The 19,128-nt window shown below is 51.6% G+C and overlaps 1 protein-coding gene across 2 annotated transcripts in view; it reads left to right on the top strand.

Moving 5' to 3' along the window:
* The first annotated feature begins 1,146 nt into the window (after positions 1-1,146).
* IGDCC4 (immunoglobulin superfamily DCC subclass member 4) overlaps positions 1,147-19,128 on the top strand; it is a 40,534-nt gene continuing 22,552 nt past the window's right edge. For both annotated transcript variants that reach the window (XM_086710972.1, XM_086710971.1), the window contains exons 1-4: positions 1,147-1,289; positions 10,431-10,775; positions 11,443-11,584; positions 18,958-19,094. In XM_086710972.1, the coding sequence (XP_086567098.1) occupies positions 1,220-1,289; positions 10,431-10,775; positions 11,443-11,584; positions 18,958-19,094 (694 nt within the window). In that variant the 5' untranslated portion in view covers positions 1,147-1,219. The remainder of the gene's footprint in view (positions 1,290-10,430; positions 10,776-11,442; positions 11,585-18,957; positions 19,095-19,128) is intronic.

The following is a 19,128-nucleotide window of genomic DNA, read 5'->3' as shown; positions in this document are numbered from 1 at the left end:
TCAGCTGATTTCAGCTCAGGTCAGGATCGCACTATTCATAAGATCAAGCCCCGCATCGGGTTCTATGCTGACAGAGCAGAGCCTGCTTAGAACTCTCTCTCTCTCTGCCCCTCTCCCCACTCATGCTTGCTGCCCTCTCTCTCTTTCAAAATAAATAAATAAACTTAAAAAGAATCATGGCATCTTGGACTTGGAAGGGACCTTAAATAGATCATTTAGTCTGGACTCCTCCCCTACCCTAGCCCTGATCATTGAATCCCCGGCTTTGGAACAAGAAATATTTGTGGGATACTGAGGCAACCCGTGTGGCCAGGTCAGGGAAGGCACCATCGAAGAATGAGTAGAAAATGACGCTCCTGAGTCTGAAAGCTCCCTAGCCTCGTGTCCTTAGGCAAGTCACTTCACCTCCTCTATCTTCAGTTTCCCTGTTTGTAAAATGGGAGCAAAACCTTCTTGTCCCTCCCAGGGGTGTAGAGAGGTCTAAATGTGCGAGTGCTTGGGGTAGAGTATGCTCTTCCTAGCTTGATAATTGCAAGAGCAAGAGAAGGAGGCCAAGAGAAGTCTCACGCTTGGAATGGCCATGCGAATGAGGATGAGGAGGGAACTGTCCTGTCCTCAGTGCATCTCCTGGTGCAGCCTGTGGAGAAGCTAACAAGATTCAGGCCAGGATCTGGGCTGGAAATGGACTGGGCTCAGGTGGCAAGATGGGCCTGCGGGACGGACAGAGACCTTGACTCTGCCTCCACTGAGCCTGGAACCGAGTTGGAGGAGACCCTGAGGCAGCGGCAGGGAAAAGAAACGGAGACACCGAGGCAGAAAGAGACTCAGAGACAGGGAGACCAAGAGACAAACAGACCCAGAAACAAGCGGCCCAACTGGGGCCCAAGGCGATCCAGAGACCCCGGCAGAGCAGAGTCCCGCGCGGAGCAGGGTCACGGAGCGCGGGGCCGGGGTCCCCGGCGGGCCCTGCGGCCGCACTCGCCGGGCGCCCCCGCCCCGGCTGTTCGCCCAAGATGGCGATGGAGGGGCGGGCGAGGCGGCGGCAGCCCGGGCCCCCGCGCCGGCCCCCGCTCGGGCCCGGGCCCCCGAGGCCGCGCCCCCGCCCGCGGCGCCGCGCCTCCCCGGGCCACTGACGCCCGGCGCGCCCTCCCCCGGCGGCGGCGGCCGAGGCGCGGGGAGGCGGTGGCGGCGGCGGCGGCGGCGGCCCGAGCCGGGCCCCATGGCGCGGGGGGACGCTGGCCGCGGCGGCGGGCTCGTCGCGCTGACCTTCTGCCTGCTGGCCGCGCGCGGTAAGGGCGGGCGCCGCGGCAGTGGCGGGAGCGGCTGCGGCGTGTCGGTGCGCCCGCGCCCCGGGCTGCGCCTGGCCGTGGGGCTGGCGTGCGTCCCGGGTCCCGAGCGAGTGCGGGGCCGCAGGGCGCGGGCGGCCAGTCCCGGTGCCCGTGATGCCTGTGCTTGGGGGGCTGCGGGCTGCGGCCGGGGGGGGCGTCTGCGGCACGGACTTGGCCGCAGGGGGTGTGTGTCCTTGCTTTGCGGAGTCTGGAGTGTGTGAGTGTGAGTGTGTGAGTGTGAGGGTGTGCGCGCGCGCGTTCAGAGGGTGGGGACGGGGGGCTTCTGCGGGCGTACGTGTCCGCAGTGCGTGTCACAGTCGCGGCGTGGCATCGCGGGGCCGCGGCTGCGGCGTTGGTGGCTTGCGCCGGGCGGGCTCTCCTTGCCCGCGCGTGTCGTGGGTTGAGAGTGTGTGAAAGAGGGGTGTTGGGGGTGTGTATCTGCACCTCCATTTGTGTCCAGATTGTGTGTAATTGTGTTTACGGGGCTGAGCTAATATTTGGCCTTGGCTTTTGGGGAGTGTCCTTGCCCGTGGTGGGGGGGACAGGGCAGGCGATTCCGGACTGAGCGAGGACAGAGGTGATAAAACACTCAACTTTGCCCAGTGGGTGTGGTCCCTGGGGCTGGTTGGGGCGGTGTGGGGGGGTGGGGGGACAGTTAGCGTTGCTCCCCCAACCCGTGGCTCGGAGTGGACGGGGGGAGGGGGGCAGGAAACCACTTGCTTTCGTGGACTTGTCCAACACTCGCTCTCGTGATGGGACGCGTGTCACTCCTGCCCCACCCACCAGGGGCAGGTCAGGGAAGCGTTGACCAGGTCAACAAGGCCTCCTCCAGCCACCCCCCCCCACCACCACTTCAGTGCGGGGTGGGGGTGGGGGTAAGGGTCAGAGTTGTCCACACTGGAGAAAGGGCTGGGGCTGGGGTGACGGAATCCCAGTGCTCTGTGCCTAGGGCTCCTTCTTCCACCCTAGTCCTCTTGCTTTCCGTGTTGTGTGCGTTTGGGGGACGGCCCAGGGGGAAGGTAGGTGGCAGAGCTGGGGAGGGGGATGGGCTGCCCGCTTTGTTCGCCTAGTTCTTGCCTTCCCTGGCGAGGGGGGAGCTGAGGATGTGTCCGGGGCGAGTCGGGGAGGGACTTAGAGGTGGGGGTGGGGAGGGGGATTTCTCTCCAGCTGCTTCGGCTTTCCAGAGAGACTCAGCCAGGCCACGTGGGAGGGAGGCTGGGACGGCGGAGGGAGGCAGGGACCGCGGAGGAACCTTGGTCTGGCCGGCCCCAGGCCCATCTCCAGGAAACCCAAACAGCGGGTGGGAAAGTGCCCGGAAAAGCTCGGACCCCTTCTCTCCCCACAAAGACACGCCCCTCTCCAGCCCTGGCTCGGAACCCGGGATTGTCAGGTGAAGGGGGCGGGGAAGTGCGGGAGAGGCCTCAGTCCTCCGGGAGCCCAGGGGATTAAGGAATAGTTGTGCCGACTCTCTTACGCTCTTCCAAGAGCTCCAGGAGCCGGCTCTGGGTCACCCAGCAAAGCGGGATGAGGGCTGGGAGCTGCGCTCGATCGTTACGGTATATCTGTGGGGCCTCCTGCAAGGGGTTCAGTCTGCCTGGGAGACCTGGCCTCTCCCTGCTCTTGAGTGCACAAGGCTGGGGCAGGGCCCGAGCTGGGGCTCCCTTGGCAGCAGTGTGCATGGCTAAAACAACGAGGCTACTGGCCCTCAGTCCCAAACCCTTTGAGTGCGCAAAGCTTAACAGGCCTAGGGACACTCCTGTAGGGTTCTGACTAGCCACCCTGATCTGGACCGAGGTCATTCATTCATTCATTCATTCAACAAATATTTACTGAGCACCCTTTTTGACTAGCATGTGCTTGGTGCCTAGAATATGGGAAATAAAGGAGGCAGACCTGGTCCCTGGTGCAGAGCTTGCTGTCTGGTGGAGGGAGACTGACATGACAGGTAGTCTGGAAAGGTCAGGAAAAGCTTCCTCCAGGAAGTGATGAATAATAGAGCTCCATGCAGAGGGTCAGTTAGCCCTGTAAAAGGAGAGTGATGATGGGCAAAGTTTTCCAGAGTGAACTGCCCATGTAAGTGCTCAGAGTGACTTCGTTTAGGACACTGAATGAAGCTAAGCCTGGCAGGAGAGGAGAGCACAGGGATGAGAATGGGGCAGGATGGAGTGGGATGGGCGGGGGGAGGGGGGGTTGGTACCACAGGTGTCAAGAGAGAAGGCTGAAGATGGGGGCTGGGCCCAGCTCCTGAAGGACTTTATAAGTCCCACCAAAGTTTCTGGCCTGAGAGCCTGCCTGAGCCCTTGGCAAGTTTTAAAATCAGCTTTGCATCAGCTCCTGCAGCCAGTGTGGAGAATCGGTCAGTGGGGCGGGACTGGAAGCAGGAAGCTCCAGCTTCTTGGGAGGCTGTTGTAGTAATCCAGAAGAGAGGATGGAGGCAACCGGCGTAGTGGCAGTTGGTGTGGCCAGGCTTGTAGAGATATTTAGAAAGTAGAATTAGTAGGATCTGAAGATAGATTGAGTTTGCAGGGGGTGAGGGAGAGGGAAGTAAAAAAATAAACAGATGCTTCAGCAACCTCAACATGGCAGAGTGAAGGGGCTGGTGTCCCCCAAAACGGCTCCAGTCAAGGATTGGAACTGGGGAGACTTGTAGGAATGGGGCTTCTGTCTGGGGGTGGTGGGAGAATGCTGAGTGCAAGAAGTGGGGCTCTCCCTTCCACCCAATCAAAATTTGGGGAGTGGGGATGCCACAGGTCAGTAATAAGAAGGCTCCAAGAACCTGAGAGCTGCTTTCTCTGCCCCATCTCTTTCTCAGCCCGGAGACACAGAGGTCCACCTCCCTTCCATTGGGGTGGCCCTCTCTGACCCCATATCGAGGTTAGGAACCAGGTCAAACAAGTTCCTCTTAATAGTGAGTTTTCTCCAGAATTTCTCCATACCTTCATCGGTCCTTTATGAACTTTCATGGCCCAATTCATCATACGTTATGTGTAAAAGAGCAGTTCCTTTCTTTTCTTCTAAAGGTACCTCTTTCATGTTAAGCTATCTCACAAGTAGAGTGAATGGCAGCACTGAAGGGAATTTAGAAGTAATTTTAGCATGAACCCATTTTCCAGACGAGAAAGCCGAGTGACTTCCCAAAGCTGCATGGATAGGGACTGAGCTGGGGCTGGAACTAGTCTCCTGGCTCTTGGAGCCACATTTTCCCTGGATTTGGTACACACATACCCAAGTTCAGTTTCTCTGCACCCCCTCCCCCTCACATGAGAAGTTACCCACTTTGGGCTTGACCTCCCTCAGTTGGTGTGTCTGAGGCTGGGCTCTGGAATTCACCCTTCTCCATTCATCCCTACCCGCTGCCTCCTGTTTGGCCTCCGCTGTTTCTGAGGTACAGCAACCAGACTTGACACAGAATTCCAGATGCAGAACAGATGTCATTGCCAGGTGGGCTTTGGGGCTCCCAGCCCCCTGGAGTGTGCGGAGAGGGGAGGAGTAACAGCAGCTCTGATGGGGGAGGACGCCAGCCCTAGCCTGGTTGGAGGAGGGTGATGGGAGCTGGGGTTGGGAGGAAAATCAAAGAGCTAATGTTCTGGCCCTGACATGCAGAGAAATAGAATCTAGCTGGGCTGTTGGCTACCTCACTGCTGAGGCTGACGCTGAGGCATCCTCTGGATTTGAGGCGCTTTGGAGTCATTGAGGTCAGGGAAGCAGAGGCTCAGTAAGCTCTCTTTCAGGTGCAGACCTGAGTATGTAAGCTGGTGCAGAGCCAAGACTTCTGGATGGTTCCCATAAGAGACTTACTAGCTTGTCACATAGTCTGGAGGAGAGAGTTCCAGCAAATGATCAGAGCATACAGGGAGAGAAAGGCGGGCACAGGAGAAATATTTTTAATCATATGAGCCATACAGCAGGAGAACTGGTAAGGTAGTGAGCTCCCCAGTGATTGTAATGTTTAAGTACAGAGTTTCTTTCAGTGTGAGTTTGCTTTTCTGTCTCTGTGCTTTTTAAGCATTTTGTTAAGTGTCTACTAGATGCCACATAGGCAGTTTTCCACATACATTATTCACGTCATGTCCAGACTTTAAAGGAGTTCCTATAATTTTTACAGATAAGGAAAGTGAAGCTTAGAACAGCATGATGGGGCTGTGTCTCCACATGTCCCCTTGTCTGTTCAAGGAATATTTATTGAGCACCTAGTATGTACCAGGCACTGTTTCAGGTACCAGGGATCTAGAAAGCTGCCGAGGACATGATTCTGAGCTTGTTGCCTCGTTGGGGAGAAAGAAGGTAAAAACTCTAGAGTGACAACTGCAATGACCAAGGTGCTCAGGATCCCATGGGGCAGAAAAGAGGCAACAACATCAGAACCAGGGATAGCATGGCTGTCGTAAGGAGAGGGAGCAGCAGGAACAACATATGGAATAGCAGTGTGCTTTCAGAGAGCTGAAAGCGTTTTGATGGGGATAGAGGGTCACAGGGAACGGGAGGGAGGCAGGAGCTGACTGTGGCTTTACTGTCAGGTCCACTGAGGCCAGGCCTCTCAGGATCACAGATGAAGGGAACTGTGTGCCCACCCTTGTGTCCCAGGCCACTGTCCCAAGCTCTCCTTTCAGCTGTTGGTGGGAGGGGTTTAGTGTGTTTGTAAGGGAAGCCGCCAAGGTGGGAGGGTGGGGAAGGAAGTTTCTGGAAGACACTGACTTGGGTCTCCTAGGAAAAGACATAACGGCATCATGGAGAACCGGCCCCACACTGAACACAAGATGTAAATCTGTTGGGCCCCGAAATTCAAAAGTGACAAGGCATTGATGTTTGTGGCAAGTTCTTGGCTTCATGGAGGAGACATCTAGGCTGGGTTTCCCTCCCCCACCCTCTGGCCCCTTTCCTGAGAGTTCATGGGGAAATGGAACCCTGGCTCACACCTGGCCCCCACTAACTGCACAAAACAGCATCGAGCTGGCTCTGAGACTCGGAAGCGAATCTCCTTTCTGTCTGGGTTCTAATTGGCCTCATAAAATCTAATTTATCCTGCAAGTGGGTAAAATAACCTGTTAGAAGAAGGAGATCGAGAGATGACCTCAGGGTTCCCAGGCATAGGAGCTCCGTGTCTCTGGTAGGGTCTCACCAAGGAAGCTGAGGAGAAGGAATTGTGGCAGAGGAGCCCCCATCGAGGCACAAAGCTGGTGGGCAGCAAGCGTCCACTGTGTCTGCCCCAGTCCTGAGAGGGATAGCTGAGAAAGACTCATGGGAAGGGCTTTGGGGGTCAGCCATGACAGTGGCTGGGGGTGGCAGGAAAGGGGTGGCCAAGAAGCCACCGGACAAACAAGGTCCACTCCTCAGAGCGTCGCTTTTATGAAGCGATTTGGTGGTGTAGGGACCAAGTTTATGTGAAAAGAAGCATTGCTATGTGATGGAGCAGAATGCAAAATTCGCCACAGGTTTAAAAATCAAAACATTTGGGGGCAGTCAGCAAGCCTCCTGAGCGTGCTGTCCTCTGCTTCTGGCAGAATTTTGGCGAACATGAGAAAAGTGGAGACTCTTCCTTTTCAGGCTGGGGAAACTGAGGCTGGAAGGAGTAAAAGTAGTGGACCCAAGGTCATGTAACAAATGACCCAGGACCTTGACTCCGGACCAAGGCTTGTCCCCACCCCCCCTCCCCACCCAACACCCTGTTGTCCGTCTAGGCAAGAGGAAGGATGGATAAGGGACCCGCAAGCGGCTATGTGATGTAAAGCATAAAAAGCTTCTGTCCGAGGAGGCAGGGCCAGCTTCATGGATGGCTGACGCCTGAGCTGAACCCCTGGGGATGCATGTCCTGGGCACAGAAATTGGGTTGGGCACTGAGGCAGAGAGAGCCCTCATATTCAAAGGCAACTGTCTCTTCAGTGCTGGGTTCATCCCCCAAAGGTCAAAGGACATTTCCCCTACTGTCTTCCGGAGAGATGAGACACCCCCACCCCTCCACCTTTCGGGCCTCAGCTTCCCCACTTATAAAATGAGGAATCTCAAGCTTCAAAGACATTTCCACCAACCTGGGCCAGGGTGGGCTGGTTCCCTCCTCATCTACATCCCTGTTGGTTTCCCTGTTCTACCTTGCTGGGTGCTTGGCTCCTCAGAGGTGGCGAAGCCAGACATCTGCTGATCCATGAATATTCAGGAAGGGAATCGGAGCCTCCTCTGGGCTCCCCAGCCAGCCACCGGCCTCTCTGGCTGCCGTCCTGCCCGCCAGAGCCCAGGCTGCTGACATACCCAGCAGCTGCTCAGGCCCCAACTGTTCACATTGTTTGTTCAGCGCGGCAGGGGATTTTCCAGGCCCCTGACGTGCTTTGGGGGGCGGGGAGGCTGCCGCAGGGCTCAGGGATTCGTGTCATGTGGGGCTTTTCTCCCTTGAAACTCAAACTGACTGCTCAGCGGCTGGAACCCGGCAATTGGAAGCCACTGGGCTGAGAGCCCGGGCTTGTCTTCCCCCTACCCTATGTTTGAATCATAGAATCTAGGGCTTTAGAGGTAGAAGGGACTGGCTGTTAAGAACTGTAATTAACATTTGTGTAGTTTTTTTTTTTTTTAAAGTAACATCTTTCATTAAAAAAAAAAAAAAAAACCACGCAAACATTTGTACAGTTTATAAAGAGCCTGTAAAGAATGAGCTCCCATTCCTTGATTGATGCGCCGACACCCATCATCTTGTTTACTCCTCACAGGCTTGGTCATATGGGCTTCATTTTACAGATCTGGAAACTAAGGCCCAGAGAGGTTAAGGGGTTTGTCACACAGCTGGTAGGCAGAGCAGCAAGACTGAAAACTACATCTTTGGCCCCAAGGTCAAATGCTCTTTCCACCACAGCAAATAGCCCAAAGTGATGTGAAGGCCAGTCTGGTTTCTCCAGTCTGGATGGAAACCGGGTGAGGACAAGGGCTGCCTGTCCCTGCACTCACTAGTGATGCTGAGGCTGGTTGTGCAGTTGGAGGTGCCAGCAGAGCCTTTCTAATGAATTAAGAAAGGCAGAGCCCCGGGGGCGTCTCCCTCTCTCTCTGCCCCTCCCTCACTCATGCTCTGTCTGTCTCTCTTGCTCTCAAAAAATGAATAAACATTTAAAAAATTAAAAAAAAAAAAAAGGCAGAGGCCCTGTTCAGGCCCCATTGGTGCCAGAGCCCTGGCTTCTGCCCTGGCCTCCTTACTCAGCCAGTTGGGACTTGTCTTTGCCCCTCAGTCTTATTTTGCTCTAGGAGTGATGGGAAGAGAGCCTGGAGACAGACAGGGGTTCTTTTTTTTTTTTTTTTTTTAATGTTTATTTATTTTTGAGACAGAGAGACAGAGCATGAATGGGGGAGGGGCAGAGAGAGAGGGAGACACAGAATCTGTAACAGGCTCCAGGCTCTGAGCCATCAGCCCAGAGCCCGACGCGGGGCTCGAACTCACGAACTGTGAGATCGTGACCTGAGCTGAAGTTGGACACTCAGTCGACTGAGCCACCCAGGCGCCCCCAGACAGGGGTTCTAAGTATGGACATCCATATGTCCAGGTTATGACAAGTATGGCAGAAACTGGGGCACATATGTTCAGGTGTGGAAGGTTGTCTGTATGTGTGTCCAAATGGTGTTCTATATGTTTGGGAATAGGTTTATCCACGTATGACTCTTCACTGAATAATCCTAAAATCTTAGAATCTCAGACATCACCTGCTAGCTACGTTTGAGTAAATTAAAGTCCAGAAGAAGTGACTGGCCCGAGGCCACACAGCTAGACTGTGACAGACCCAGGTCTAGAACTTGAGGGTTGCCTGATTCCCAAGCCATTTGGCTTTCTGCATGCCCTCATGTGGCTATCAGCCCAGACCTGCTCTGTACTAAGTATGTGCCATCGTACTCATCTTTGTCCTCGGTACATTCTCAGATGTGCCGTTGTGCCTGTAAGCAAAGTGTCAGGCCTGAGGATAAGAAGGGACCTTGGGTCATTGAGCTTGTATGGGACGGGGAGGTAGCAGGTCGACCTTCTCTATGGCATTTCTCTATGAATAACTATTACTGGGCCTTGTTGAAATGGTAGTTAAAATGATAAACATTGGCCTTTGTGTATTTTTGCCTTGACCCTGGGGTGACATTCCCCTCCCCCAATTCCCCGCTAGTCCTCCCTTTGTGGCAGGGGCCGTGTTGGAGCTACAGGCTCTTCTGGGGCTCCTGGGGATGGGCTGTGGCTTGCTGCATGACCAAGGGGAACTGAGCTGTAGGGAGGAGTGCTTAGCCTCTCCTGTCACTGGGACAGAAGTGGGTTGGGTGATAGTGGTCAAGATGATCTGTAAGGTTCCAGGGAGGAGTGACATTTCCGAGGGCCAATTCTGTGCCAGGCCAGGCACTGTGTTCCTTTTCCACACCTTGTCCCACTTAATGCTCCCAACAGCCCTATGAGGAAGGGGTTACTGTGTACTTTTTTTATTGAGATAAAATCCACATAGCACAGATTTCACCGTCTAGAGTGTACAAGTCAGTGGTCTTTCTGATGTTCACAGGTTTGCACGACCATCACCACTGGCTAATACCAGAACATTCTCATCACCCAAAAAAAGAAACATCATATCCTTTTGCCATGGTTCCTCATTCTTCCCTCTCCTTAGCCCCCGGCAGCCATTCATCTACTTTCTGTCCTTGTGGATTTGCCCATTCTGGACATTTCCTAGAAATGAGATTGTATAATACATAGCATTTTTGCGACTGGCTTCTTTCACTTAGCAGAAAGTTTTTAAAGTTCATCCAGGTAGCAGATAGTGGTACTCTCATTTCTTTTGATGGCTGAGGAATATATTTAGCCACTCATCAGGTGATGGGCATTTGGGTTGTTTCTCCTTTTCACCTATTATGAAGAATGTTGCTGTGAACTGTGTTTTTTGGCTGATGAAGAAATTGAGCAGCCAGGGAAGGTGGGCGCGGGGCGGCAGACTGCCCAAGATCACAGGTGATGGGGCGGAGCCAAGGATCTGGATGCAGATCTCTCTATGGGACCTCTTCTTCCACGAGCTGCCCCAGCCCCTGGGCAGGTGACCGAGGATCTGGAGGCTGTGGAATGCGGGAGGACCCACACTAACAGCCCTGGTCCTTGCCCTCTCTGTGCAGGTGAACTGCCGTGGCCCCCGGAGACAACAGTGGAGCTGAGTTGTGGGGCAGGGCCACTGCAAGTGATCCTGGGCCCAGAGCAAGCTGCAGTGCTGGACTGTGGTCTGGGGGCTTCCGGACCCCCCACCAGCATCACGTGGAGCAAGGATGGAGGCTCTCTGCCTGAGCACGACCACCTGCGCCTGCTACCAAATGGCTCCTTATGGCTGTCTCAGCCACTAGCACCTGATAGCAGTGAGGAGGCGAGCCCTGGGAACTCAGAGCTCATTGAGGGCAACTATTCCTGCCTGGCCCATGGCCCCCTTGGAGCGGTGGCCAGCCAGGCCGCAGTGGTCAAGCTCGCCAGTAAGTGCCTGCAACCGGGGGCAGAACTGAGACCCGGGAGGCCTGGGGTGCGGGAAGTGTGGTCCCCATTAGCTCCTTGCACAAAGGCCTATCTCTTGAGCTCACTCCACTTTCCTCTGCTCAGTAGGTCCTTTCCTGGTGTGGCTGCCTCACCCCCCCCCCCACTCTCCTTTCCTTCCTCCTTTTCTTTCCCTTTGAGTTTGAGAGTCTAGAGTTGTGCTCTCCTCCAGGAAGCCCTTCAGAAAGGCTTGTGAGAGTGGGGGGCGCTGGAGCAGGTGGAGTACCTGGACAAGCCCCATCATCCAGCCTGGGTGGGGGGCGGTTCTCAAGAGACACAAAATCACCGTGAAGAAATTTTAGGCCAGAAGAAATGTGCATCTTACTGTAATCTGGCCATGATGGTGATGTTAGGGGTTGGGGGGCAGTGCTTTGCGCTTCATTCTGACACGGCATCTGACCAGTAGTCTCCACTTCTTACCCCCCGGCTGCCTCTTCAACTGTGTCTCTGTTGGCTGGCATTTGCTCTGCTTGTGTTTCTGTCACCTTGTACTTCTCTGTCTCTCTGTGTGTGCATGTGCGTGCCTGTGTGTGTTTCACTGTCTGTGCCCCCTGTCTTTTCCGGGCTCCTCTCCTGTCTCTGCCCACGCGTCTCTGTCCTCACCCCCAGCACTCGCAGGCTTCTCTCTGCACCCGGAGTCTCAGGTGGTGGAGGAGGACGGGACTGCTCGGTTTGAATGCCACATTGAAGGGCTGCCAGCACCTGTCATTACTTGGGAGAAGGACCAAGTGCCGGTGCCCGAGGAGCCTCGGTGAGTGTCCTATGGGGAGTGGGCAGTGGGTAGGCCAGAGAGGGCTCTGGGATGTGCTCGGGAACTGGGATTCTTACAGCCACAGTGGCTCCATTTGCCTAAACTGGTTTAGGGGCCAACCACTGCCTGACTCTCAGCTCACATCCGGTCCCCGAGAGAAGTCGGGCAGAGTTTTTGCTCCTTGCAAAGAATGCCACCCACTAAGCTATGGAGCTTGGGTATGGCGTAGTGATAGAGCGCTTCAGAGCATATCTAGCCCAAGCACTTGCCTTACTGAAGAGGAGATTGAGGGCCACAGAGGAGCAGAGGCTGGTCCTGAGACTTGATCCCTACTGTGGCCTCCTGGCTAGGCCCAGATGTACATGCAGCACGAGCAGAGAGCACGAGGCTCATTTGCTTCTGTGGACTCTGAGTTGGTCTCATGACACGGTTGTCACCCCATGGATTCTTACATCTTTGGAAATGCAGCTCCAAGGCCTTTCCCAGTCACCCTACGGTCCTCTGCCTACATCTCTCTAGCTGTAGTTACCAGCTCGCTTTCTCCTTCTCTCCTGGTGGAGGTGGGGCTCCTTGGCCTCAGAAACACTGTTTCCAGGTCTCTCTGCCCTGGGACTAATCTGTCTTGAGTGTTGAGTTGTCCCAGCTGCTCTGACTTTTGTTCACATCTAGGTAAGGGGTACAGGTATAGGAGAAACTTCCATTTGGTAGAAGGGCCACAGGGCATATTCCTGCAACAGAAGTGAGGGAGGAAGAAGGGCAGGAGGTCAAGCTGCTGATTCAGGTGGTTGCTTAGCCTGTTCCTCCTCACAGAGGCCCTTCGCACTCAGCCTCATTCTCCCCACCCATGAAATTAAAAGAAAAAAATAAATGAAAGAGTTAGATCAGATCATCGTTCTTTGTAAAACAATAGTCACTAAAGGTGCTTCTCGAAAAAAAGTATTCCGTGGTCAAATAAGGCCGGGAAAACTACCTACAAATCCCCTTCTTGGAGCTGGCAAGGCTCTGACAAGTGCTGTATGGAATATCCGTTAAACTTGTTGAACCAAGCACTTCATAGTCTCCTCTGCCCACAGCCCCTCTTGCAGCAACCCTGTTAACATCCCATGAATGAGCATTCTAGGGAGTGATGTTGGAAATGCTGACCTGGCCTTTCTAGGGCTGACGTTTTAACTTCTGTGGCTTCCAAAATGTGGGCCCCTTGCTGCTTTTGGTCAGTGCTTCCTGAGAGTTGCTGGGCAAGAACCAAGTGAGGGCCTACTCTTGACAGCCACCAGAGAGTAGGAGAGAGCAGAGAAGTCTCCCCGTCAAAAGGCACAACAGGTCCCCATTTAATGAGAGCTTGTTTTCTCACTTAATTCTTCCCATCATCCTTCAAGGTAGATGTTTCTTATTTTCCATATTTTCCTCTACTTACTTTTAGTTTATATTCCTAGAAGATGCGTTTTTCATGTTCACGTAAGCAAAAAAGAAGAAACCCTTATCATCCATAGAAAGCCTCTGTTAGTTTTGATGTCTGTCCTCTGGAATTTTCCCCTATATGTTTAGAAATACCCTCTTTTAAAATGTGGATTATACTGTACATACTGGGGTTTTTTGTTTGTTTGTTTTAAGTAAACTCTATACCCAACGTGGGGTTCAAACTCATAACCCCAAGATCAAGAGTTGCGTGCTCTACCTACTGACCCAGCCAGGCCCGCCCATACTGGGATTTTTTTGCTCAATCACCTTTTTTTCCAAAACAAAAATAGAATTATAGAGCAACTTTTACTTTTTTTAAATTTAACACATCACGAACATCCTCCCAGGTCTATACATATGGCTACGGCAGATAGTATTATTTGGATTGTTAAACAAGAGACCTAAGGATCAGAGACAGAAGTAACTTGGCCCAGGGGCACCTGGGTGGCTCATTCGGTTAAGCGTCCAACTTTGGCTCAGGTCATGATCTCGTGGCTCGTGAGTTTGAGCCCCGTGTCAGGCTCTGTGCTGACAGCTGGGAGCCTGGAGCCTGCTTTGGATTCTGTGTCTCCCTCACTCTCTCTTACCCTCCCCTGCTTTTGCTCTCTCTCTCAAAAATAAATAAACATTTTAAAAAAAGAAGAAGTAACTTGGCCCAGGTCACACAGCTAGTACACAGAGTGTGGGATGCTAGAGACTTGGCATGAATGACACACAAGCCGCCTGTGATTTGGTGGTTGGGGTGGGGAGGCTGTGGGGTCTGAAGAAGTTCATGCTACAGATGGGCTTAAAGGTCAGGTGGTCCAACTGTGGCTCTGAGCAGAGAAGTTACTTTCCCAAAGTTTCTCAGCAAATAGTAGGGCTCCCTTGCCTCCCAGCATCTAGTCCGGGCATCATCCTATGAAGCCGCAGGCCTCTTCTAGGAGTATGGAGCTGCCAGTTCCTGGGCCCTGGGAGTGTTTGCCCCCAAGTTCTCTGAAAAGTGATCCTCATCTATAAATAAGCCAGGCTCACATGTCCCAGCACATTGTGTAGGGGGAATAAAGAAATGTCTAAAACAGCAACTTGATTGTGCCCAAGGTATGTATTTTTACACATGCCCAGATATAGCACATGTACAAATATGCTATTCATAAACTCAGCCCAGGGTGTGAAGGAGCCCGTATGCCTCGGTGTAGGGTGTGCGCGTGTGCAGTTAATCAACACACTCTGTCAAGGTATGCGTACGTATGTTTGGAACTGATGGTGAAGACTAGACCCTGAGGCAATTCCCTGGTACTTATACTAATTTCTAACAATAAGGGATCATTTTCCTTCCACGGGAACCAGTAATCAATGAGAGCAATGTTTCCCAAATCCCAGGCTTTCACAAACCCCCCTTATAATTTTGGCCATCCCTAAACCATTTATTCAATCGCGTACTCAATACATGTCTTTAAACCAAGCCTCTTTTGTAACTTCAACACGAATTGAAAAGGAGCATGATTTCCCCGCAGTAAAAAGGAAAACAGGCAACGCTTAACATAAATAGAAGGTAGCCATAAAAATAAATACATAACCGCTGGAATAAAAAATGTGTGTCTGTGTCTGGAGCCACATGAAATAATGTTGTTATCACCACTCACACTTGAAAAACGTGGCACCGCCTGGTTAAGCATCCGATTTCAGCTCAGGTCATGATCTTGAAGTTCACAAGTTCAAGCCCCGTGTCCGGCTCTGTGCTGAGCGCTCAGAGCCTGGAGCCTGCTTCAGATTCTGTGTGTGTGTGTGTGTGTGTGTGTGTGTGTGTGTGTGTGTGTGTGTGTGTGTCTGCCCCTCCTCTGCTCACACTCTGTCTCTCTCTCAAAAATAAACATTTAAATACACAAATAAATAAATAAAACATGACACTAATGGACCTCAATACCTTAGGATCCCTAGTCCAGTCTCCTGCCCTACCCATCTCCCAGTGCCCAGGGTGTCTGTCAACCTCAAGTGACCCTTGGCCAGTGTCCCGTTTCTCTAGGTGGATCTCTGAAGAGCTCAGGGTCGGGGCTCCTTGGCCCTTATGAAATTCAGAGCAGCTATGTCATTTCTACTATGTTCTTTTTGTTGTTGTTAAGTAATCTCTACACCCAACGTGGGGCTCCAACTCATGACCCGGAGATCAAGAGTCCCATGCTCTACCGACTAAGCCACCCAGGTGTCCCTCTACTGTATTTTTAAATCCCTGGTTCCAAGTAGCCTTTTGGAGGTGGGGCAGCAGGCTGAAGCTCAAGCTTGGAAAGAGAATGATCCTTTCCTTTTGGAGAGAGGTTGCTTTTCATTCTGTAAGTAGCTATTTTTATATGAAATTTGAATTGATTTTAAAATAATAAAACATAAAGGGACACCTGGGTGGCTCAAGCAGTTAAGCGTCTGATTTCGGCACAAGTCATGATCTCACAGTTCGTGAGTTCTAGCGCCACATCGGACTTGGCTGTCAGCGCAGAGCCTGCTTTGGATCCTCTGTCCCCCTCTCTCTCTGCCCCTCCCCCACTGTTTTCTCTCTTTCTCTCTCTCTCTCTCTCTGTCTCTCAAAATAAATAAATAAACTTAAAAAAATAAAATGAAATAATAAAACATACCAATTTAATGGGAAAAAGTCATCCACCAACTGAACACAGACAGTTGTTACTATTGTGATTATTCCCTCCCGGTCTTTTAAAATATGGGTATAGTTTCTATCATTGTAAGTATGTGTTTAGAATTTGTGATTCATAGATAATATTTTTAATGTGAGATAATAACACATTAGGGTCAGGGTTGTGAAGGAGGCAGGACAGAATTATTTAACCCATTTTTCAGATGAGAAAGCTGAGGCCCAGACATATGATATCACTTGGTAAAGTCACATATGCTGGAACGGGTTCTCCCCACTATGTCACAGCTGCTTCTATGTTAGAGCTTGGAGTTTTAAAACAAAGTGTACAAGGGCGTATGTTTTTCCCAATTTAAATTTTTAAAAGTTTTATATTTCCAAACTAATAAATATTCAAAATTTTTATTTTTTAATTTTTTAAATGTTTATTTATTTTAGAGAGAGAGACAGAGACAGACAGAATGTGAGCAAGGAAGGGGCAGAGAGAGAGGGAGACAGAATCCGAAGCAGGCTCCAGGCTCTCAGCTGTCAGCACAGAGCCCAACGTGGGGCTTGAACTCACAAACCTTGAGATCATGACCTGAGCCTAAGTCAGATGTGTAACCGACTGAGCTACTCAGGCGCACCCCCCAAATTTTTTTTTAAAACACAACAAATAAGAATTTCCAGTAATCACACTGCCAGAGAAAAATCTCCTTGAATGATGTTAAGCTTCACCATCCTTGACTTTTTCTGAGCATATCCTAACATATCATTTATCTGTTTTCCAAAAATAGAACTGCTTCCTAAAAACACTGTTTTGTGACTTTTTCCCCCCACTAACCAAAATATCTTGCACATACTTCCAAGGACAGAAAAAGATTTTAACAAAACAGAAAAGATTTTAGATGAACACAAACGTGGTTCCATCCAGCTTTTGTTGGCTGCAGTGACAGCACCACATGTGAGGAAAGATATCCCTTCTTTCCTTCCTTCCTCCCTCCCTCTGTTTTCGTCCCTCTCCCTTCCTCCCTCCCCCCTCCTTCCTTCTTTCCTTCCTTCCTTCCTTCCTTCCTTCCTTCCTTCCTTCCTTCCTTCCTTCCTTCCTTCCTTCCTTCCCATACATAAATAAGGAAATGTTACTTGTCCAAGGAGGTCTTGGCTCTTGGGTACACGAAGCACAATTTCCGTGGAAAGCCTTGGAAACTTTGGGGTTAGGAAAAGTGAACTGGTCTGGCAGAAACTCTGCAGGCAAGTTCAGCTAGCTAGAGTGAAGGAAGAGGAAGGATCTTGGAGGCAGAGTATATTAAGTGGAGGAAACCTGGATGGGGATAGAGGTGTTGTTTCCCAGATGGGTTCTGCTTGTCCTTCCCCACTGGTCCTTTCCCATCAAATTTTCCTGGCCCAGGATTTTACCTCCAACTACCCTTTGCCTCCATGTCCCTTTTCCCCTGCTGGCCCCAGCACTGACATGGGCAGCTGCTGGAGCTGAGGGTAAGATACTGGGGCAGAGGTGGGCTTACCCATGGAATGAGGGAAGGAGTAAAGTAGGTTTATGTTTTTTCTCTAAGTCTTTGGGCCATAGTAGGTCTCTAGGCCTGTGGCCAGAGTTTTCTCCCAATACCCTGAACCAGTCCCCCTCTCCTGTGTTTAGATTTTTTCATAGCCCATTTTCCAGTGAGCCAAGGGACCTTCATCAACCACACTGCTGCCCCACTCCCTCTCTAACTTTGGCCCAGTCTACATCCGGGGACCAGCACCATTTGCTCTATGGAGAAACTAGGACTCTCAACCTTGAGCTGACCCTTCAAGGATCACGGTTGGAGGATTCAGGAAGACGCATTCCCCTGCTACTTGGGCCAGAGCCCATTCTGCCTACCACCCCCCCCCCCAGACCCATGGACACTGCCTTGCCCGGATTGCATTATCTCTCAAGCAAGGTCTCTGAGCCTTTCTAATCTGAGTGGCTTTTCAGCCTCTAACCAACAGGGCAGAGAACACCCCCTTCATCCATTACCCCTCGTGAGTAATGTATGCATTGACTGGGGCTTGCTAGGGACCTTGTCCCTTCCACGGGTATTCTCAACCATTTAATGGCTGGTGAGACAGGCAGGTAGGAAGAACATGGGATTTGGAATCAGAAGACCTGGGTTCAAGTTTTAACTCTGCTCCAGCTGTGAGACCCTGGGAAAATACCCTGCTGCCTCTGAGCCTTAGTTTTGTCACCAGTAAAATGGAGGTTGTGATGTCCTCTATCTCTTCAGATTGTTTTGGCTCAGATGACACTGTATGAATAAAATGGATTTTTATCAGGGAGGGAGGAGGTAACATAGGCAGGGAGTAAACAAATTGACACTGTATAGAAGGCTGTGTAATATAAAGTAAGTCTCGCATTGTCAGCTCCCAGAATCCCAGGTCCCCTCCCTGGAGACAACCACCGTTACCAGGGACCTTCAGTGCAAGCATATTAAGTGTGCATATCCTCACACACTGTTGTGCACCAAACATGCTTTGGAGATTGTCCTGTTTCAGCACACATGGAACAGCCTCCTTTTTTCTTTTTAAGTATTTTTTTTAATGTTTATTTATTTTTGAGAGAGAGAGAGAGAGAGAGAGAGAGAACCAGCAGGGGAGAGTCAGAGAGAAGGGAACAGAGGATCTGAAGCAGGCTCGGAGCTTCCAGCAGAGAGCCAGACACGGGGCTTGAACTCACAAACCATGAGGTCATGACCCAAGCCAAAGTCAGATGCTTGACCGACTGAGCCACCCAGGCACTCTGAGCTGTCTCCTTTTTAACAGCTGCCTAGCATTCCATTGTGTGAATGTACTCAAACCGATTTAGCTAGTTCCCACCCTACAGATGGACACTTGGATCGTTTCCAGTCTTCTGCCTTTGTAGTTACAGTGCTGGAGTGAATATCATTAAACATGTTTTTGTGTACATATATGAGAATATCTGTGGGATAGAGTCCTCGAAGTGGCGTTGCTGGGTCAAAAGGCATGTGCAGGGTTGATTTTAAGATCTTACCAGCTTGCCCTTGAAGGAAGCTGTATCCATTGGCATGGCGATCGACACAGGAGTGTCTTCCCTCCATTACCTCATCCACAGAGGGTGTTAGAAAACACCCAAAGTGATCTTTGCCAACCTGATAGGTGAAAATGGCATCTTACAGCTTTAATTTGCATTTTTTTTATTATAAGAGAGGCTTGAAAGTAAAATGCTGTCAGTAGTTCAGGCTGGAGAGGGAGGTGGACCTAGGACAGCTCCCTGCAGAGCTCCTGCCCACCTCATAGGTGCCCTCTCCCCCTTCCCAAGGCTCATCATTCTTCCCAACGGGGTCCTCCAGATCCTGGACATTCAGGAGAGTGACACAGGCTCCTACCGCTGCGTGGCCACCAACTCAGTCCACCGGCGCTTCAGCCAGGAGGCCCTGCTCAGTGTGGCCCCCAGAGGTAAGGGGGCAGGCTGGATGGGGAAACCTGGGGA

The sequence above is a fragment of the Puma concolor genome, chromosome B3 (assembly GCF_028749965.1).
Source record: "Puma concolor isolate L17-30 chromosome B3, mPumCon1.1.hap2, whole genome shotgun sequence".
Taxonomy (NCBI): Eukaryota; Metazoa; Chordata; class Mammalia; order Carnivora; family Felidae; genus Puma; species Puma concolor.
This window is presented reverse-complemented; position numbering and strand designations above follow the sequence as displayed.